Source organism: Sarcophilus harrisii, chromosome 1 (assembly GCF_902635505.1).
Source record: "Sarcophilus harrisii chromosome 1, mSarHar1.11, whole genome shotgun sequence".
Classification (NCBI taxonomy): domain Eukaryota; kingdom Metazoa; phylum Chordata; class Mammalia; order Dasyuromorphia; family Dasyuridae; genus Sarcophilus; species Sarcophilus harrisii.
The window spans coordinates 350,484,797-350,508,068 of NC_045426.1; the positions used below are offsets into that span (position 1 = coordinate 350,484,797).

At 36.2% G+C, this 23,272-nt stretch overlaps 1 protein-coding gene across 1 annotated transcript in view; it reads left to right on the top strand.

Moving 5' to 3' along the window:
* CPLX4 (complexin 4) overlaps nt 1–17,994 on the top strand; it is a 40,551-nt gene extending 22,557 nt beyond the window's left edge. The window contains exon 3 of the mRNA XM_031945902.1: nt 16,683–17,994. Coding sequence (XP_031801762.1) covers nt 16,683–16,910 — 228 coding nt within the window. The 3' untranslated portion in view covers nt 16,911–17,994. The remainder of the gene's footprint in view (nt 1–16,682) is intronic.
* The last annotated feature ends 5,278 nt before the right edge of the window (nt 17,995–23,272 follow it).

The window sequence follows — 23,272 nt, forward strand, 5'->3', positions numbered from 1 at the left end:
TGTATTTGGTTTTGTTTGAGGTTCAGCAAATTATAGGGATTTGTTTTGAGTTTGGATTAATAATTTGTTTCAAATATGTTTTTAAAAAGGATTTTGCAAATCATTGAAAAGATAACTAGTTATAAAAATTTGTCCAAGGGAATATTGTAAATAATCAAAGAAACTCAAACACCCCCAAAAGAATATAAAACCAGTAGAAACAAGTTTTCTGTCTTATCATATTCAAATTACTCCCTATAATAATTACAATCTTAGTGATTAATCATTATTTTAAAGTAAATGATGTTCTTGCTATAAGGGAGAAGCAATGTTGCTAGATTCACATCAGAATGATATCATTTTCTTCACTTGAACTAAAATAAAGAATTATTTTCTGAACAAAACCATCAGGCTATTTTGAGACTAAAATGTGCCCCTCCTCTTAGCAAACCCCAAATCCATATGCAAGTCAAACCAAATTAATAAGAGAAAAGGGTTCCATAATGAACCATAATCCTATTAACAGAATTGTCAATCTTGGTTAGTCATTGAAAAAAAATGTCTCACCCCCCACTGAGGAATATGATTTATTTACACCTGGTGTTTGTCTCTTCTATGTAGGGCATCATTTATTTGGATTTTGCCATGGGCCTTCTTTGAATATAATTGAAAATGTATTGAATAAAGCAGTTGTCTTTAAAAGTATACATTAGAAGATAGAGATAGATGATAGGTAGATAGATAGAAATAGAGATTATATATTATCACAATTTAATCTTTGAATTGTTTTTAGAAAGAAGAGTCCCAGATGTCCCTAGCTTGAATCTTGGAGAACTGGACTCATCTATTATTCAATACAATACCTAGTTCATAACAGATACTCAGTAAACACAGATCATCAGAATCTATTTTCTAATAATTCAAAGCCCAAGCCAGTGTGGGAAAGTGGTGACTGAGTAACTGAGGAGGGGAAGAACAATAGTAACAGCAACGACAGCAGTAAACCTCTGGCTCTCTTCTCGAAAACAAATATTTCTGATGCATCTTTCATAAAACCCCCACTAAAATCAAATATGTGTATCAATTTTTTTGTAGCTCATCTCCAAAATTCTCTTACCTCTGATTTCATAGGTGTGTAAAATTTCCACTTTATCTTTGAGTCTCAGTTGCTTGGAACATTGATAGGATAAATCACTTGTCCACAGTTGTGTGGCATCAGAAGAACTTGGACCCAGTATGACTTTGAGGTCCTTTCTCTGTATACTATGATTTTTCCCTTGACATATATTTAAATGAAACACTAAGTTTTCTGGAAGACTTGTATTATATTATTTGTATGGCTTCTATGTTTGGGCATATTAGTGACTATGTCTTTGATTGTATGGTCCTTAAGGGTAGAAAACATATGTTTACACCCTGCACAATCTAAAGGGTTTTTCCACCCTAACAGGACCATTTACAACCAAGTATTTGATGAATATTTTTTTCCATTAATGACAAAGACAATTCCCATTGAGACTGTGGCTCTACAATGACCAAATACCTAGCCAAAAACAAAAAAAAAAAACAAAAAAATCCATCATACTAGTTACTTGTCACCATATAGACCACAATCCCAGTTGTTTACTGAAATATTTTTTTTCTTGTTTTAGTCAAACTGGTTTTTTTTAGACAAAACTTTACCATATAGAAAGTGAGATATGGTGTATGCAAGGGTCTGCTGAATGATTTGAGACCCCTCCCCACTTTAGGAAGCTATGGATACCAACACTGGAACATGATGGAATGTGAGTTTAGAGTCCCAGCTCAAAATCTGTACAAAGACTAATGCCACTTTGGGAGATCTGTGAGGTATCAAAGGTTGAAATTCACAACACAGGAACATCAAACATTATTTTACTCATAAGGAGAAAATTAACAGTAAATGTCCCAGAGAGAAAAAATAGTTTTTTTTTTTAAATAGGGCAGTTTTTTAAACCATGGACATAGCTAAAAATGCTTTATCTCATGAACATAATTTCTATTTTTGAGAGTTTGGAGAGGTTATGAGGATCAGAGATAAGGTCTAGTTCCTCATATTTCTTATCATATGAATCAGAAAACTCAATTTTATATTTACTAGTGCTAAATGGTTTTGATGATTGGCATTTTACAATATAAAGATCTGAAAATGCAATTCCTTTTTACTTTCATTAATTTCATTATTTCCCCTGATATGTTATATCTTTTGTCCTCCAAATGGCTCTATAAAGTATACCTTTGGAAATTTGATTGGTGTAATATTAATTCAATAAATTTTTAAAAATAACAGAGCATCTGGGGTTAGCTATAAAGGACAAAGTGGGATAATATATGCTAATTCTACAATAGACACCAAAAAAAATTATCATTTATTAGCTTAGTTAAACAAAATGCAGATAAGTTTCCAAACACAAAGATTAAGAATAGGAATTCACCAAGACATTGTGGGACTTCAGTGTTTATGGGTAAATAAATGGTTAACATTAATCATCCCACTCTTACTTTAGGGGGGGGAAAAAGATGGGAAGCGCTACCAGCCCCCTGATGTTGCCAGTCTTTCATTCATTCATCCATTGGTTTATTCAGACTTGGGACGTCCATCCCCTCTTGAACACTTCCTGCTGCTAGCACTGATGTTGGCTCATATCAGCTTGTAACCACTGTCATGTCTCATTTTAGGGATGTAATGAGGCATTAATGCTGATCTTTGACGTGTGAGCTGTGTCAAAATATCCTGGTTTCCCTAGCACTGGATTGGTTCACAGCACCAGGAAACTTAGACAAAACAGTCATTGTTTGAGTTACCAACACTATCCCCTTCAGGAGAGCTGTTCAGCAGGAAAACAGGAAATGGGACTGAGTGATGCCCACTATATATATATATATATACACTCTGCCTCTGTTCTTTTAATTATTTTATTCTGGTTCCTTCTTTCAGGCTTAGTTCTATTTCTATGTTATTATTTGTTGTATTCTTTATCCCATGGACTCATTCAGCAAAAGGTAGTATACTAGAAGGGATGCTTGACATGGAATCAAGAGACATGAGTTTGAATTTATACAATAGCCCTTATTAATCACATAGTGAAGCAAATCCCTGTACTTCCCTTAGTGTTGGTTTCCTCATATGAAAAGTCGAGAAAACCTTAAAATGCTGCAGAAAGGAGCTATCATCAAGAGCAAGAACAACAATCTCAATATGTCCAGTGCTGTTTTCTTTTTCCCTCTGGATTGTGACTTCCTTAAGAACAGAGATTGTCCTTTGGTTCTTTAAATATCCCCAGTGCTTAGGACAGTGTATGGCACAAAGTAGATATTTAATAAATGTATATTGTTTAATTGGTTGGTTTCCTGTAAAAAGCAAATGTAAAAAGCAAGCTGAAAAATTTGCTGTTAAAGTAGAAATATAATTATGCCTCTTTGATCCAATAATTCAATTTTTTGGCAATATACCTTGAAAGTATTAGTGAAAGCAAAAAAATAGAGTTTCATAGCAGCATTATATATAATTTCAAAAAGCTGAAAGCAACATGAATGGCCAACAAGAGGATGCTTAAGCAAATCATAGGTATTATAATGAAATTTAAACTAAGCAAGCAAACTATAGAGAAATATGAATACACGTTCATGAAGTTATACAAAGTGATCAAAACAGAGGCAGAAGAATGGAATAAATGTTAACTATGAGGAAGAAAAGTGAATGAGAATCAATAGACAAAGAATGCTGATGCGACTTTAGAGTGACTGAAAAACCTTTTATTTTGCATTGAACTTAGTTGATGCATAAATAGTTATCAAGAAAGCTTAAAAACCTTAAAAGAAATTTTAGCTGGTTGTATTAATGTTCAATCTTAAATTTTAATAAAATACCTCATTATAAAGAGCAAATGAGTAGTTCATATAGACTATCAATATAGGAAAATTAGAACCTCACAATCTTTTCTAATTACATTGTTATGGCTACTACAGGTTAATTATGACATGGTGTCATTGAACCCAATGAAGCCATGGGCTTAATCCCAATGTGAGCCAATTAGCTTTATTCCATTTCATAATCATAGGCTAACCATGTCTTTCAGTCTAGGCTAAGGCTGGAGGAAAGGGGAACAGAGAAAGAGGAGAGTTTGGGTGACTCAAAACTATCTTTCACAATTATTTGAAAACCAATTTGAAGCATATCTTGCTATTGGTAGGTCAGTGTCACCATCTTTGTTAATGAAATCTAGCAGCTAAGGAGTACTTTTAAGATCTGCAAAGCACTGTACATATATCATCTCATTTGATCCTCATAACAAGAGGGCACTGTACTATCCCAATTTTACATGCCCAGGGTCACCTAGTAAGTGCCTGAAGTGGGATTTGAAAGCAGGTCTTCCTAGACCCTTATCCATTCAATCACCTAGCTAGCACATGACACCCTTTTATCATACAAGTCTTAGTTGACCACATCTGGGAAGCTGTTTTTTGCTTTGTTTTACTGCAATTTTAAGCACACTGCCTAGTAAGAAGCAGGTTCACTTGTGCCAATCATGCCTATAAAAGGAGAGCAAATATTGCAAGTGGGTGGGGGATATGGTGAAATGAGAGTGAGTACTTCTTACGGTGGGAAATTCTCTGCCATGTGCAAAGAACTCTAAGCACCTCAAAAAGATTTGTATTAAACTAATCGATCTCAGAGTCAAAGGATCAGAGATTTCAACCTGAAAGGAACCTTCAAGGTTATCTAAACCAACCCTTCATTTTACAAATGGGAAAAAGAGACCTGGAGAGGTGACATTATGTGCCCAAAATCACACAGGAAGGACGTGGGGTAGCAGGCATTTGAAACTGGCTTTTCTCACTAAAGTTCAACATTATCCCCACACTGAGGGAAAGTACTTGGTAAGCTGCAAAGTGCTCCACGAAGGTCAGCTATTTTGATTAATTACAACTATAATGAAAATGGTAGCAATTAGTTTAGGGGTAGAGCCCAGGACTCGGAGTCCAGGTCTGAGTGTGAATCCTGCCTTAGACACTTAGCTGTGAGACCCTAAACATTCTATAATGTATCTGTGTCTCAGTTTTCTCACTTGAAAAATGGTGATAACAGTAGTACTTACCTTACAGAGTTGTAAGAATCAAATGAGTTAACATTTGTAAAGTATTTTGCAAAATTTAAAGTGCTACATAAATGCTAGCTATTGTTATTATCATGTAATGTGAATCTACTCTCCCCCACTTCACAAGGTAAGTGTATAACATCAACAGGAACCACTAATCATCCTACTGCTGAAGGAAGTGACAAAACAGAGCTAAGTCCAAAACAAATCTATAATTTTTGACATCACCTGTGCCCCTCAACACTGCACAGCAATTCTATCCATCTCTGATTGAGCCCTCTGGATGCTCTGTCATAGCTCTTCCAAACTTCCTCTTCTCTGTTCATGCTTCCAATTCTATCCCCTTCTCCTTTCTCTCAGCAGATTTCCTTGCTTGCTACATTCCCGAAGAGATTGAAACCATCTATTATGAGCTTCATCTCCTTTCCCCCATGTCCTTAACAATCCATTTGCTCTTCTCTCTTCCTCTCTCTTTCTTTTTGCCTATTTCTCTGAATCTGTCTGTCTATCTGTCTTCCTCTCTTCCTCCCTCCCTCTTTCCCTTCTTCCTCTCTCTCTTTTTCTCTCTCTTTCTATCTCCTCTTCTCTCTTCTCTTTCCCTCTCCTCCTCTTCTTTCTCTTCTACTTTTCACCTTTTTGTCATTCTCTTCCCTCTCCCTTCCCTTCCTCTTCCTTCTCTAGTCTTCCCCTTTTATGTTCTTCTTTTCTCCTTCATTCCCTCCTTCTGCTCTACCTTTCACTTGCACTTCTTCTTCATCCTATCTCTCCTCCTCCTTATATTTCCTTCCTTATTCATCTTCAATCTTTCTCCTTCTAATAGCTCAGGTCTCCTGCATCTTAAAAAATCCTTCTCTTGAATTTGCCATTTCATCTAACTATTGTCCTACATCTTTCCACCATAGTATAGCTAATTTCTCTTTCCCTCTCTCTTTTTTTTTTACTGTAGCCCCTTTCATTTTATTTATTTATTTTTATTATTAAAACTTTTTATTTACAAAACATATGCATAGGTAATTTTCAACACTGACCCTTGCAAAACTTTCTGTTCCAAATTTTTCCCTCCTTTCCCTTACCCGCTCCCCTAGATGGCAGGTAGTGCAATACATGTTAAATATGTTAAAATAATATGTTAAATCCAGTTATCTTGCTCCACAAGAAAAATTGGATCTAGAAAGGAAAAAAACCTGAGAAGGAAAACAAAATGCAAACAAACATCTACAGAAAGCGTGAAAATGCTATGTTGTGGTCTATACTCAGTTCCCACGGTCCTCTTTCTGGGTATATATGGCTCTCTTCATCACTGAACAATTGGAACTAGTTTGAATCATCTCATTGTTGAAGAGAGCCATGTCCATCAGAATTGATCATTGTACAGTCTTGTTATTGCCATGTATAATGATCTCCTGGTCCTGCTCATTTCACTCAGCATCAGTTCATGTAAGTCTCTCCAGGCCTTTCTGAAATCATCCTGATGGTCATTTCTTACAGAACAATAATATTCATAAACCACAATTTATTCAACCATTTTCCAATTCATGGGCATCCACTCAGTTTCCAGTTTCTAGCCACTACAAAGGGGGCTGCCACAAACATTTTTGCACATGTGAGTCCCTTTCCCTTCTTTAAGATCTCTTTGGGGTATAAGCCCAGTAGAAAGACCACTAGGTTAAAGGGTTGTACAGTTTGATAACTTTTTGAGCATAGTTCCAAATTGCTCTCCAGAATAGTTGGATCCGTTCACAATTCCATCAACAATGTATGTGTCCCAGATTTCCCACATTCCCTCCAACATTCATCATTATCTTTTCCTGTCAGGTCTGCCTGCCAATCTGACAGGTGTGTAGTGGTATCTCAGAGTTGTCTTCATTTGTATTGCTCTGATCAATAATGATTTAGAACATCTTTTCATATGACTAGAAATAGTTTTAATTTCTTCATCTGAAAACTGTCTGTTCATATCCTTTGACCATTTATCAATTGGAGAATGGCTTGAATTCTTATAAATTTGAGTTCATTCTCTATGTGTTTTAGAAATGAGGTCTTTATCAGAATCTTTGAATGTAAAAATGTTTTCATTTTATTGCTTCCCTTCTAATCTTGTCTGCATTAGTTTTGTTTGTACAAAACCTTTTTAACAATATCAGAATTATCTATTTTGTGATCAATAATGATTTCTAGTTCTTCTTTGGTCACAAATTCCTTCCTCTTTCACAGATCTGAGAAGTAAATTATCCTATGTTCTTCTAATTTGTTTATAATATCAGTCTTTATGTCTAGATTGTGAATCCATTTTGACCTTATCCTGGTATATGGCATTAGGTGTGGGTCAATGCCTAGTTTCTGTCACAATATAGCTAATCTCCAAAAAAGCTTGGACTATTATGTCTTCCTTCCACTTCCTCATCAACAAACCTCTTGTAGATTGACTTCTGACTCCATTCCTTCACAGTAACTATTCTTTCTAAAGTAACTATTGATTTTATTTTAAAAGTTTTATTAAATCTTTATTTATACCATGGTCATATCTCAGTAACATCCACACATAAATGTAGACTTCTGTTATGTGACAATAAAAATCAGTTAAGAAATATCAGTCAATGGGACACTAATACATTATTGGTGGAACTGTGAACAAATCCAGCCATTCTGGAGAGCAGTTTGGAACTATGCTCAAAAATTATCAAATTGTGCATACCCTTTGATCCAGCAGTGTTTCTACTGGGCTTATATCCCAAAGAGATCCTAAAGAAGGGAAAGGGACCTGTATGTGCATGAATGTTTGTGGCAGCCCTTTTTGTAGTGGCAAGAAACTGGAAACTGATTGGATGCCCATCAATTGGAGAATGGCTGAATAAGTTATGGGATTCAAATGTTATAGAATAGTGTTGTTCTATAAGAAATGATGAGAATGATTTTTCGAGATGCCTGGAGAGACTTACATGAACTGATGCTGAGCAAAATGAGCAGAACCAGGAGATCATTATATACAACATCATCTATATTATATAATGATCAATTCTGATGAATATGGCTCTTTCCAACAATAAGATGATTGATGCCAATTCCAATGTGATGAAGAGAGCCATCTACACCCAGAGAGAGGACTGTGGGAACTGAATGTGGACCACAACATAACATTCTCACTCTTTTTAATGTTGTTCACTTGCATTTTGTTTTTTAACTCATTTTCTTTTCTTTATGATCTGATTTTTCTTGTGCAACAAGAGAATTGTATAAATATATTTGTGGATTTAACATATATTTCTACCATGTATAATATATATTGGATTGCTTGCCATCTAGGGGAGGAGGTGGGGGAAGGAGGGGAAAATCTGAAACACAAGGCTATGCAAGGGTAATTCTGTACACATGTTTTAAAAAAAATATATCAGTCAAGGGGGCAGCTAGATGGTGCAATGGATAGAGTACCAGCCCTGAAATCAGGAAGGACCTGAATTCAAATGTGACCTCAGACACTTAACACTTCCTACCTGTGTGACCCTGGGTAAATCACTTAACCCCAATTGCCTCAGGATAATACATGTATGTACACACACACACACACACACACACACATATATACCAGTCAATACATTTAATAGGACTAACAGCCCTAACAATCTAAACCTTTAATCCACCACTTTTTTTTTATTTTACCAAGAGAGACAGTTGTTTTCACCATCAATTCCTGGAAACCAAGACTAGGGATTGTCTATAATCTGAATTCTAATTTCTTTTAGTGTTGTTTTCATTTATACTATTTTAGGGTATAACTTGTTCTCTTGATCTTCAATTCTGAATTGGCTCGTGCAGATCTTCCCATCTTTTTCTGAACTCATATTAATAATATCTTATGATACAATAGTGTTTCACTATATCCACACACCCTAGTTTGTTTAAGCATTCCAAATTGAGTGGACACACACATTGTTTCAATTATTTACTACCTTAAAATGCTTTTCTCACCTAATCCCAAGTTGTTTTCCTCAGTGGTTGGGTCAATTCACAGTTCCATCAAGAATGTATTAATATTCTGATTTCCTATCATCATTTCAGTATTTTTTCTTTTTTTCTAATAGTATTTTCCATACCAATTCTATTTTTCTTTCCTTCTTTTTTATTGTAGTAAGTTTATTTTTAATACACATTGCTTTTTGAATCATGTTAAAAAAGAACAATCAGAGCAAATGGGAAAAACCATGGGAGAGATAAAGAAACAGAAAAAGGAAGTGAACATAACATGTGTTGATTTACATTGTCTCCTTAGATCTTTTCTGAATGCAGATGTCATTTTCTATCCATAGTCTATTTCTTTGAACAATCTGTATGCTTTGGATCCCTGAACCACTGAGAAAAACCAAGATGTTCATAGTTCATTATATCACATTCTTGCTGTTACTACATACAATGTGTTCCTAGTTCTGCTTGTTTCGCTCAGCATCAGTTCATGCAAATCTTTCCAGGCCTTTTTATAATTAGCTTTTTCATCATTTTTTATAGAACAATAATATTCCATTACCTTCATGTATCACAGCTTGTTCAGCCATTCCCCAATTGATGGGCATGCACTCCTTTTTCAATTCTTTGCTACCACAAAAAGAACTGCGGTACAAACATTTTTGTATATGTGGGTCCTTTTCCCTCTTTTATGATTTCCTTCATCCCAAGACACTTCAAAGAAGTCATTGTAAACATTATTATTTTTTAAAATTATTATCTTTGTCAATTTAATAGTGGTGAAGTGAAATTTTAGAGTTGTTTTAATTTACAGTATTAGTAATTTGGAACTTTTCATATAATTATTAATTTTAATAACTTTAATAATAATTAATTTTCATTAATTGTATTATAAACTATCCATTCATATCTTTTGCTTACTATTGGGGAAACACTTTTCAGTTGATGTAAACAAATTACCAATGAGTTTTTCATTGCCATCTCCATTGGACCTTTCTTAATCCTCATCCACAGAAGTCTGTAATATTTGACTTGCCTCTTTTTGCGTCTTTTGCATCTTTTCTCTTCCCTTGCTTTCTGGTTTTTTCTGTTTTTTTCTTCCTGATTGTCTGATCATTGGTCAGACACTTTCACCTCTTAGCCAATGGAGGGGGTATCATACAGAGCCCTTTTTTCATTTATCTCTACACTCTTGGCAAATCATCTACTCCCATATATTCAGTAAAGACTTCTCAGCAGATCCATACCCCCAGTCTCTCCCTTGAGTTCTTATATACCCTGGGCTTCTTGTCATATGCCCTGTTCTTATCTCTCTTCTCCCCACCTGGAATAACACTCTATGGGAGATTTTTGGAGACCAATTACTCCTTCCCCACAGTTGATTTACTCAACTTTGAAAATGAAATTGTGCTATTCTGATTGATGAGTGAATTAACCACTTATCATATCTTGTTAGTACTAAACAAAACTTCCCAACCCACCTAACCATCTACCCCAGTCATCTTGCCATCTGCTTGCCACTATTAATGTGCCTCTCCCTACCTCCTTCCAACTTCTACCTCTTGCTCTGGAAACAGTAATTAAATCATTACTTTCATTGTTTCAGCAAAGAGTATGATAGTCTACTGCCTTCTGGCTGGCTGCATCCACTGCCCCTGCTATTCCTCCAACCAAAACTCCCATCCTTGTTTCCCTACACTTATACACACACACACACACACACACACACACACACACACACACACACAAACACACACGCACACACAACACATATAAACAGAAAGAGATGGTCTTCCACTATTAGGATGTAAGTTACTCAAGGGCATGTGCTGTCTCAGTTTTTAATTTATATCACCAGAACCTGGCAAAGTGACACATAATAAAAGATTCATGAACTAGTGGGAAAACCAATAGAACGAGTAATAAAGACTTATCTTTTTTAAAAACTGGAAGATTCACTAGCAGCCTGGGTTAGGTTATTGTGAGGATTAGTCAATCATCATAATAGTTTGATGAAGAACCGATTAATCTTTTATGAATTTATAAGGTCAAAAAATCTGGGACCACCCCATTACATTTGTTAAGACACAGTTGTTATTCCTTGTTTTTCTTTTCCCAAGGCAGATTTCATTTCATTTCATTATTTTGCAGTCTAATTGTTTCTTAGAGTTCCTCTGGGGAAAAAGCCCTCTGAATTCCTTGTCCATCTTCTACTTTTCTCCCTCCCAAATAAATAAATCTTCAGATGCCTGGTGACTATTTTCACCTAGTGTTTCCAGGAGCACCTTCGGGCTCATCATGTCCCAAATATATTCCATCTTCTCTATGGTTGGTTTGCCTGTGACAAAACTCCACTCTAATACATTCTGCACTCAGTCACCAAAGTGATTTTTCTAAGGCACAGGTATAATTATATAACTTCCCATGACTTAATAAAGTCTAGTGGCTCCCCTATCACCTCTAAGATCAAATATAAAATCTTTTGCTTGTTATTCAAAGCCCTTCTTATAACTCACTGGCCTTATCTCATTGGCCCCATGCACTCTGGGATCCACTGTCACCCACCTCTTGGCTCTCTTTCTACCAAGCCACTCCATCTCCTAACTTCAGGTATTTTCACTGTTTTCACATGCGATGCATGGAATACTATCCCTCTTCATACCTCCTGACTTTCTTCAAATCCCATCAAAATCCACCTTTTACAGGAAGCCTTTACTAATCCCTCTAATTCTAGAACCTCTATTTTGTTGATGATTTCTTATTGATCTTGTTTTTCTGCATCATCTCCAACAGCTTGTGAGCTTTTCAAGACCAAGTCTTTTGTCTTCTTTGTATCTATCCCCAATGCTTAGCATAATGACAGGCCCACCAATAAATGTTTATTGACCAACTGACTGATTATGTCTTCTCCTTCCCCTAACTTCTCCATATTTTTTTTCATGTCAGTATAGTTGTCCTAATCACTCAAGCTCAAAATTTTAGGCTCAACTTTGATTCCTTCCTCTCTTTCACCTCCTATATCTGATCATGTGTCAAGTCCCATTATTTGACTTGCACATTCTCCCTGTATTCCACATTAATACTAATCTTTGAAAAAAAATAATCTTAGGTCAGTGACTTTACCTCTTAAATCCTCAGTTCCTTCATTAATGGGTATAAGGATGAAGAAACGGACAAGATTCAATTCTAAGTTTTATGACAACAAAGTGATTAGAGAGGTTGGTGAATGAAGAGGATTATTGAAAGAAAACAGATACTAAAGTTCTCCCAGGAAAAAAATGTGGCAAAATCAATCAATAAACTAACAAGCATTTATAAAGTATCTGCTATGTACCAGGAATTATTACTTAACTAGAAGAAAATAAAATCTAAGAAGCAAAGAGTTCATTTGAAACCTTTGAACAGACTTAGTTATCACTGGACACCATTCCTGACACTGAAAACATAAGAGGCATTGTGTTGGAATCTGTATTGCTTTTTTTGAGTAATACTCTGTTATTGCCAATTTCAGAAACACATCATAAGCCATTTTTGCAATTGCTTTATTTTTTCTTACTTAGGGTTGAAAACACCCCAATTTTGAGAGGGCTTAAGGGTAGGAACATACTCAGTATATACTTGGCCTATAAAATACATCAGCAAAAAACATCTTTTTCTATACTTAATGAAAAAAAATACCCAGAGGCTCATGAGCTAGTAGGAAAGCCACTAGCAAAAGTAATAAAGACATAAATACATTTTTAAAATGGAAGATTGGCTAGGAGCCTAGGTTGGGCTATTGTGAGGATTAGCCAATTAATCCTCACAACAGTTTGATGAAGAACTAATTAATCTTTTAAGCATTTAGAGGGTCAAAAAATCTTGGCCTGGGCCAGAGTAACATTTGTTATGACACTGTTATTATTTCATGTCTCTCTTTTCCCAAGGCAGATTTCATTTAATTTCATTTCATTGTTTTAAATTGAATTGTTTCTTAGAACTCCCCTGGGAAAAGAGCCTTCTGAACTTCTTTTTCCATCATTCACCTTTCTCTTTCTAAAAGCAGCTGTTCTTACCCTTATAATAGGAAATCTTCTTGTTCCAGTATTTTTCTGGAGTTACTACTTTTGAGTTTGCATGCTAAACCAGGAGAAACATAAACTGCCTGAGGGAAGCATGTGGCTGATCCTTCCTCCATATCCCCCTTAAAAAAATCTACTGTTGTTCAAAGTTTCATAGAATTTCAAGCTTAAAGGGATATTGTTGTTTTCGGTTGTTTTTCAACTGACTTCATGACCCCGTTAGAGGTTTTCTTAGCAAAAACACAGGACTAGGTTGCCATTTTCAACAAACTGAGTGTGAGTCAGAAAATGGCTAAAACCAGATTTGAACTCAGGAAGAATCTGACTTTAAGCCCAGTTTTCTGGGCACTATGGTGCCACCTAGTTGCCCTTAGGGACATTAGAAATCTTTAAGAAAAGGTAGTTAGATGGTACAGTGGATAGAGCACCAGCTCTGAAACCAGGAGGACCTGAGTTCAAATCTAGCCTCACCTGGATTCCTTCTTCCACTTCCTAGTTGTGTGACCTTAGGTAAGTCACTTTATTTCAATTGTTTCACAAACAAAATAAATCATTGAGAAGCACAGAGAAGAAGTGGTTTACCTCAGGATGAATAAATTGCATATAGGAGAACAAGGATATGAACTTTGATCTTCTGAGTCCAAATGTAGTTTTTAATTGGTAAGTCACAGAATCATAATAATGGATAGTATTTATGTAACACTTTAAGTTTCCCCAAGTGCTTTGCATAGATTCTCTCATGTGAGAATACTTCAGGTATTATTGTAATAATTTTACAAACAGTGCAAATGACTCGCTCATCATCAAACCTAGTAATGTCAGAGGTGGGAATGAAATTCAGGTAGCTTCCTCTCTCTTCCCTGCCCCACACGGGGTTAGAATTCATTTACTAATTTACTAAGAATTTATAAATGAGGATGGGGACAGTCACTCTTCACATTGTCAGAAAATGAAGATATTTCTTTTCACACCTAAACAAAATGTACTCCCCTCTTACTAGAAGTCTAATTCCCAAAGTTGCTGTTCAGTCATTTTTCAATTGTGTTTAACTCTTTGTGACCCCATTTGGAGTTTTCTTGGCAAAGACAGTGGAATGGTTTGCCATTATCTTCTCCAGCTCATTTTATAAATAAGAAAACTGAGGTGAACAGGGTTAAGTGACGTGCGGATCACACAGTTAGTAAATGTCTGAGGCCAGATTTCAACTTAAGAAGATGTCTTTCTGTCTCCAGGCCTGGCACTCTGTGCATTTTGTCACCTGGCAGCCCATACATTTATCCCCCAAACAATCTTGTAAATCAATTAAGGCTCATATTTTCCCAAAGCCACAACAATTTTGGCTGATAGCTTGAAGGTATTTCTTGACAAAGAACCACAATCTCAGAGTTGGGAGTGACCTCAGGAATGATGTAGTCCAATTAATACCAAACTTAGAATGCTTTCTACAACACACCAAAAATTAGTCATCCAGTCTTCCTTTAGAAATTCTTGTAAGGCAGCTCATGCTACTTCTGGATAGCTCTAATTCTTGGTATGTTTTTCCTGACATCAAGTGTGTCTCTTTAAAACTCCCACCCATTTTTTCCAGTAGTGCCCTGTAGGGCCAAGGAGAATAAGACTAATCCCTCTTCCATGTGACAGCCTTTTAAATACTTCAAGACAGCTATCCTGCCACCTGGCTAAGTCTTTGCCAGGCTGACTATCACCAGCTGCTTCAACCAGTCATCATCCAGCATGCTCTAAAGCAGGGGTGTTCATCTGAAATAGAAATGGGGGTCACTAAAACACATATATAAGGATCCCAGGGAGCTTCTTATTGACTTTGAAAACCACAAATATAACTATGTTCTGTTGTATTTTTATCTAGTTGGTTAAATACTTCCCAATTCCATTTCAGTCTGATTCAGGCTGCACTCAAGAGTGTTATGGTCACATTGTACCTGTGACTAATAGGTCTGACACCTTTGTTCTTGAAGACTAACCACACTGGTTGGTGTTCTGCAGCTTATCACCTAGGTTCAAATCCTGCTTTAGATACTTACTAGCTGTGTGACCTGGGCAAGTCACTTAATCCACCAATGAATGCAGCTTTTTCAGCTGTAAAATAAGAATATTAACAGTTCCAGTCTCACAGAATTGTGATAAGTCAAATGAGATAAAATACTATAAATAAAAATAAATGCTTGGCAACCTTAAAAACTACATAAATGTTAGCTTTTATCATCAATGTCTCCCAAAAATATAGTACACAGAACTAGATAGATACAACCAGTCATGGTTTTGTCAGAATCAAGTATGGTGAAATGATCCATTCTCTTTTTTTTCTAGACACTTCATTGAAGAAAAATCACTTTGTCAAAGCTGCATTATCTTTATAACTTTCAGGTTTGGTGCTAAATAAATTACAAAGTTGGCAAAGTATCTGCCCTTTCTCTCTGCCATTTCCCCTCCTTCCCACTATTTCATTTCTTTTTATTGTTCCTTCTCCACTCTCTAACCCAAAACACTCAATGTCATCCTTCTTTGAAAATCTACCTTTAACAAGTTATAATAGTAGTCATTAATATCTTAGTGTGAATCAAAGGCAAGGCAATTACCTCTCCTAGAGGGATTTTCCAATTAAACCTTAGATTTCTAATTGCAGAATGAAAGGCATTATCCTTTATTACAGGAATTTTAACCAGCTGGGATCAAGCAGAGGGTTCTTTTGGAGAAAAGTGTTCTTGTTACTTGGAAATAAACCCACATAACCCACCAGTTCTAACTATATACTATAAACTTGTTGTTGAGTCATTTCTGTTGTTTTCAACTCTCTATAACCACATTTGGGGTTTTCTTGGCAAAAATACTGGAGTGGTTTGCCTTTTTCTTCTCCAGCTCATTTTACAGATAAAATAACTGAGGCAAACAAGTTTAAGTGACCTGCCCAGGGTCATACAGCTAGTAAATGTCTGAGTCTGGATTTGAATTCAGTTCTTCCTGATTCCAGGGCTACCACTCTATCCATTGGACCACCTACTTCCTTTCTACTTTGTGTATGGTTAGGAAAGTGGCTTCTTTTTGTAATATGATATAGCTGTATAGAGAGGTAGCATAACATAGTGGCTACAGACCAACCTCAGAATCAGGAAAAGCTGGGTCCAAGACCTAATTCTGACATGTACTAGCTATGTCACCAATGTCATCTCACTTAACTTTTTAGTGCCCCAGAAATTCTTTTAAGTTTAAAAGTTATAGAAACCTTGTTATTTTACTTTCACAGAAGGAATTTCCATAGCAGGAGTTCCTTATAATAATGAAATCACAGGACTGAGACAAAATGTGTATCTTTCTATTCAGGATAGATAGATATACAGATATGGGGGAGAGACAGAAAGAGACAGAAACAGAGACAGACAGACAAAGAGAGACACAGAGAGACAGAGAGAGAAACAGAGACACACACAAAGAGAGAGAGAGAACTTTGCTACTCTAATCAAGGTCTGTTTTTATGCAGAAAAATATTATTTAATAACAGAAGACCAAATAGTATTTTTTCATTGAATATTTTTTTTTCTTCATTTAGAGTGAAATGGATGAGAATCAAATACAGATGGCTGGAGATGATGTGGATTTGCCTGAAGATCTTCAGAAAATGGTGAATGAAGATCAAGAAGAAGAAGAAGAAAAGGATTCCATCCTTGGACATCTGCAGAGTCTCCAGAACATGGACTTAGATACAATCAAAGAAAAGGCCCAAACCACCTTCACTGAAATTAAACAAACAGCAGAACAAAAATGTTCTGTGATGTAAAAAAATTAGGAACTGGCATAGTCTGATGACAAACAGAATCAAGATCCAGCTGTGAGGGTAGGATTATTATGTGGCATTTTAAAAAGCAACATGTACCTAAAATAGTGACTAGAGTGAGAGAGACCAAGGAGCTGAAGCATCAGACAAATTCATAGTCCTGTAGATCATATAGCACATTGTTAATGCCAGAGGATATATTTCAAAAACATAAATTTAGAAATTTGTAAGGTGCAGAAACTACCCTATTTAATGAAGCAATCCTTAGAATGATTAGTTAATCATAGGGAAATTCAGACTAAATTCTCTCTCAAGTTTTCTCCTACTCAGTGACTTGTATCATTTTGTGTCTCAATGTCTGGCATCCCTTACCGTAAACCAAATATGGACAGCTGAAAAGACCTGGGGGAAAAATGCAAAAAATAGGAAGCAGAAAAGCTTACTACAGGCTTGCTCCCTTTGTTGTTACAAAGGCATACAGGCTTTGTCCCTTATGCCAACCTAAAAAGAAGACAGAATGTCAAGCAGACACAGAGTAAGAAAAAGATTGACTATAATTTCTCAGTCTCATGCTGCAAATGACAACTCACTGAAGGCCTGTGTCATCTCCTATTCCCATCTCAGCAGGGCTGGTTTTTGTCATCATATTAGCTTTAAAACTGGATGGGAAGTGTCCTCTTTCTCCCACTAGACATAATCCTGCTGTCTTAGTCTCCTATAGCATGGAGTGAAATGGAAAATTGTTTGTGATTTTGTGGATTTGAGGTATAATTCACACTATCACCATCCAAGAAAGAGGAAGGAAGGAAGGAGCAGCTGCTCTTGATCAAGAAGAATCCCCCCCAGACCATGTGAATCCAGGATGCTCCAAGACCCTGGGGAGAACAGATCTCATGCTCAGAGACGATTATTAAAGATGTTATTTCTTGAAACGACATCCCTTCTCTCACACCCGTCCCCTTTTTCATTACTTTGATAAGCTTCTTTGTCCTCCTGTCCCTGTCACCCCAACCACAAAAAAGGCCCCTTGAATGGAAAAAGGAGACATTGTGTGTCTCTCAAAGTTTATGTTTTTCTGTTAAATTATTTCTTCTCTATGATTCCTGTTTTCTTTGCTGCGAATGGAGGAGATCTTCTATCCCAGTAGTCTCTGGTTCTTTAATTTTTCTTTTCTCAAATCCTTGGCATAAATGAATTATGCTAGGAATTAATAATGGTGTGCAGATTTTCCCAGCCTCCCTAAATTGGTCTGTATATTCCTACTTCCTGATTGCCCAGCTATCTCCACCAACTGGCACCCATTTAGCCATGAAATTTATATAAATGACTTCCATAGATAGAACAGGACTCTGGTCCTTCTTCTGAGATGATACATTTTTTAATAAGTATTTTATATTTTTGAATGAATTCTAAAGTTTAGATTTAGGAATTAGCAGGATCAAAACATTTATTACTGATTTAAATCATTGTTAATGAGTTAAGCAAACCAAAATATTGGAAAAAGTGGGGGGAGGGAGCAGGAAGGAAGAACTTTTAAATATGGATTTGAAATCAGGGAAGCATCATGACATGGTGGGTAGACAGCCAATCAAGATGACCTGGGTTTAAATCATGCTTCTGATAAATACTTTTTGTATCACCCACAGCAAGTCACTTAAATTCTCAGTGCTCTAGCTGACTCTCAAGATTGTAAGAAACTTCACTGTGACCTGCACTGATAGAGGGAATTTCTTCAACAATTTTCTACACCAAGGAAATAATTTTTCTTCCCAGAAAACCTAACTGGCTGAAGGATTAGCAGGAAATCTGTTACTGAAAGCAAGCTGAATTCAAGTAACATAGCAGATAGAAGCACCTTAGTGATTTCTAAACCAAAGTTATTCTACTGTAAATGTATTAGGATGTGGAGTTATACTGAGAGCTGGTTTATTAACAAGAATTTTCATGGGAGAGAAAAACTGAGACTATCTCAGCCTCTTTTCTTACTGAAGCTTAGGAAGGTCCAGCCTGGGCTCAAAATTCACAATCAGGGATGAGAATGGAAACTGTTTATACTGAAGTAACACTCAAGCTTATCCTTAGCTATTTAAATGAGGTGGAATTGGTATTTTTGTTTACACTCTCATTTCCAGAAATGTTTCAATGCTCCAGAGAAGAATTTATCCTTGTTACTTCAAGAGCATCCCCCAAACATTGGCTTGAACTAAAGAATAACAACAAAATCCAAATTAAAATAAACAAAAATAAAAGTTTCTTTCGCAGTTTTTAGACAATTCTAAAATCTCAGGGATCTGAGTTGATTTGTTTTATAACATTGTTGGGATCTCTAGGGTTAAACCTCAATGGCTATGTTCACATACAGGACTAAGAACTGCTATTTCAGCAGCACTGTGATTTCACCAAAATTACTGAAAATCAACAATTTTACACAAATATGATTTCCTTAAAGTTAGAGGGGTCTTTTTTTCCAGGATATCTTTCATTAGGCATATTGGATGATATGGTCATTAATTCCAGCAAGGTCTGAACACAACTAGTTCTTCTGAATTTGTCCTTTTCTGATAAGGGGAATATTTTGTCCATCCTACCAGAATTCAATCTTTTTAGGAGTCTTAGGAGGTAAAGTGAGAGCTAATAAGACTCCCTTTGTAGAACTTGAGGGAGATTTAAGTAAGCAGGCTAGAAGGTTCAACAAAGCTGGAGGGGCTAAAAAAACAGTTTGTCATAACTATTTCAAGGTCTAGTTCTTTTTCTTAAAAAATAGTATTTTTTTCCAAATACATTCAAAGGGAGTTTTCAATATTCACCTTTGCAAAACCTTATGTTTGAAATTTGTCTCCCTCTCTCCCCTTCCTCCCCTAGACAGTAATCCAATATAGACTAAACATGTGCAATTCTTCTAAACATATTTACATATTCATCATGCTGTACAAGACAAATCAGATCAAAAGGAGGTGAAAACATGAGAAAGAAAAAAACACTAACAAAAAAAAGGTGAGAATACCATACTTTGGAAACACATTCAGCCTCCATAGTTCTCTCTTTGGATGCAGATGGCTCTTTTCATCACAAGTGTATTGGAATTGCTTTGAATCACATCACTTGAAAAGAGCCAAATTCATCACAGTTAATTATCATACTATCTTGTTGTTGTGTACAATGTTTTCTTGGTTTTGAAAACCACTTCACTTCACTTAGCATCAATTCATGTAAGGTTTTCCAGGCTTTTCTGAAATCAGCTTGCTCCTCATTTCTTATATAGAACAATAATATTCCATTACATTCATATATCATAACTTATTCAACCATTCCCCAACTGAGGGGCATCCATTCAATTTCTAGTTCCTTGATACTACAAAAAGGGTTTCTACAATCATTTTTTCATATGTGGTCCTTTCCCCCTCTTTTATGATCTATTTGGATTATAGACCCAGTAGTGATACTGCTGGATCAAAGGGTATGCCTCGTTTTATAGCTCTTTGGATAGAGTGCCAAATTGATCTCTAGAATGGTTGGATTAGTTCACAACTCCACCAACAATGCATTAGTGTCCCAGTTTTCTCACATTCCCCTCTAACATTTATCATCTTTTCCTGTCATTTTAGCTAATCTGAGAGGTATTTGCATTTCTCTAATGCCTAGTGATTTAGAGCATTTGACTAAAAATGGTTTTAATTTCTTCATTTGAAAATTATTCACATCCTTTGGCCATTTATTAATTGTGCAATGATATATACAAATTTGAGTCAATTCTCTATATATTTTAGAAATGAGACCTTTATCAGAAATGCTGACTATAAAATTTCTCCCCAGCTTTCTGCTTCCCTTCTAATTTTGGCCGCATTGGTTTTGTTCATGCAAAAACTTTTAAATTTAATTTAATCACAATTATCCATTTTGTATTTCATAATGTTCCCTAGTTCTTCTTTGGCCATAAATTCCTCCCTTCTTCACAGATCTGAGAAGTAGATTGTTCCTTGTTCTCCTAATTTGCTTATAGTATCACCCTTTATGTCTAAATCATGAACTCACTTTGACTCGGGGTCTACTTCTTAGTAACACAGAATATATTTACTCTTTTTCTTTTCTTTCTGGATGATTATAAGCAGTTTACTCTCAAATCTCCTAGAAGTGAGGCCTGCCTCAAAGTAAGGAATCCCCATGCTCAAAGTACCACTAAATTATGAAGGCAAATCCAGGTTCATCCTTCCCTATGCTGCCAATCCATTCTTGAGAAACTCTTGAGAGTCATTCCCTTCTTGAATGATTCTTTTCTGAAGACGAAGGGCATCTTTTACCCCCATTTCTTAGCTAGAATTTAGCTACTGAATGGGTATTACCTCAGATATATTGAGACCTGGGAAAGACATTAGCTTAAAAAGATCAAGGTCTCCCATTGCATCAAGGGCCATTGCTAGTTGTCCTGACCTATGTCTTGCCACTGGACTCCAATAACTCTAGAGGAGAGAGTGGGGCTGATGACTTTTAAGTGAGCCTCTGACTCATTTAAATCCAGTTCACTTTCAAGTTAAGACATTACTCTGCTGATATCATTGGTTCTCTTGAAGAATGAAGGACAAACAATTTCCCATTCTGATAAGAATAAGCCAATTGTTCTGGACTGCACCTGACTAAGCCAATACTCATAGTATAAGTTGACTATTTGTGGGGGAAGGGAAGGGAGAAATAAGAATTTATAGAAAATTAAATACTTAAAAAGATTTACTTAGTCATAATAGGAGAAATATAGTCAACAAAATTAGGGATTGAAAACACCTGAAGTTGATTCAGCTAAAAAAATACTTATCAGCTAATCCTCAGAGGTCACCTGGCATTCCCCGTAGCCACTTTGTATTCAGGTGATGAGTAAATGATGACAGTAGTCCTGTTTCCCTCCACTAAGTCTTGAGGAATGTCTCAATATCTTTTAAGGGGGATATTAACTTAATTTTCATGAGGAGAAGATGTTATCACTCCTAATACAAGTAACACCAGTATTTGTAAGTAATGCTATCAAGGACACAGTTGGCCAATAGATAGCAGATAACTTCCTTTGAAAATTTAAACATCTATAACCTATATAACAATTAAGTCTTTCTAAGTCCAGGAGAAATAAAGATCCCTCAGATCCATGTGTTCCTCTTCTCTACTGCTTTATGAGGTTTATATTAAGTGAAAGTTAGTAGCTGAGTCTTCAATTAAGAAGATTCCTAAGATCTAGACAGAGACTTGGTTCTCTGCCTTAAATTTATGTTTCTTTTTAAAAATAATTCTTGGCCTCTTTACAGCTGAGGCAGAATTCATGTTGCCAAAAATGTTTGGGTAAAGAAGCAAGCAGTGCGTGTTTTACCATTGATGAGGTGCAAGAATTGAGGGAAGAGATCCCCTCTGGTCTGTCAGAGATTCCTTGCGAAAGAATTAGCAAATCCTAAATTTGTGGCAAAAGGGGATTTATTTACACCAAGAAGACAGCTTGCTAAGAAGACAGCTTTCTTAGTGGGCAGGGTCCTGTTAAGACTTCTGCAAAGATGAGTTTACAAATCCCAATATATCGACCAGTGTTGGCCTTGAGCTGGAGAGCAGTTGGAGCCGCTCAATACAGGTCATTGACTGTACCCCAGGCTGAGATTTTCAATTGAATGAGATTATTTTTCTTGGGAAGGGTGTTGTCTGGGGAAAGTGTGTCCCTCCCAGGGTTTGGGACTCAGGAACATCCTTCCCCCAAAGATTCCTTTCCAACTCTTCTCCCCCCAAAGATTAAAGAGGACACAGTTCACATCAGGGCCCCCCCCAAAGGTGAAAGAGGACATATTTTACATCACCATGAATGTTATAACAGAAGGAAAGATAGGGGAAAGAATAAATCTTTTCTTGGAACTCAGTCATTGAAGAAGTGGCTTCAGCCAGAAACTTCTGCCCCCAAATATCTATGGGGCTCCAGACAGAGGTGGAGAGATTGACCTTATTGTTGCAGCTGTTCTACACTTAAGGTCTCCCTCTTTTCTGGCTTTTATAACCTATCTCTTTAAGGACTTTGGAGTTTGGCAATTTTGCCTCCTGGCTCAAAGACTGCAATAGATCCAAATCAATCACTCTCAAAGTTAAGAGAGAATGCTTGTTTCTCTGAACTACAAATCCCTAGATGCTCATCAGATCTCAATTCCCATTTACACCTATAAGGAGGTTAGGATTTTTTTTTTTTTTTAAAGGCTTAACTAGTGCTTGATTTTTCAAGAGCTGACTTACCTCATTTGTAGAATATTCAGGCCCTCTACTTCTTTACCCTGAGCATCTGAGTCTTTCAGCATCTGAGAATCATTGCTTTTCAAGATCACAAAAAAATCTGGCCTCTTTCATTCTTGTGA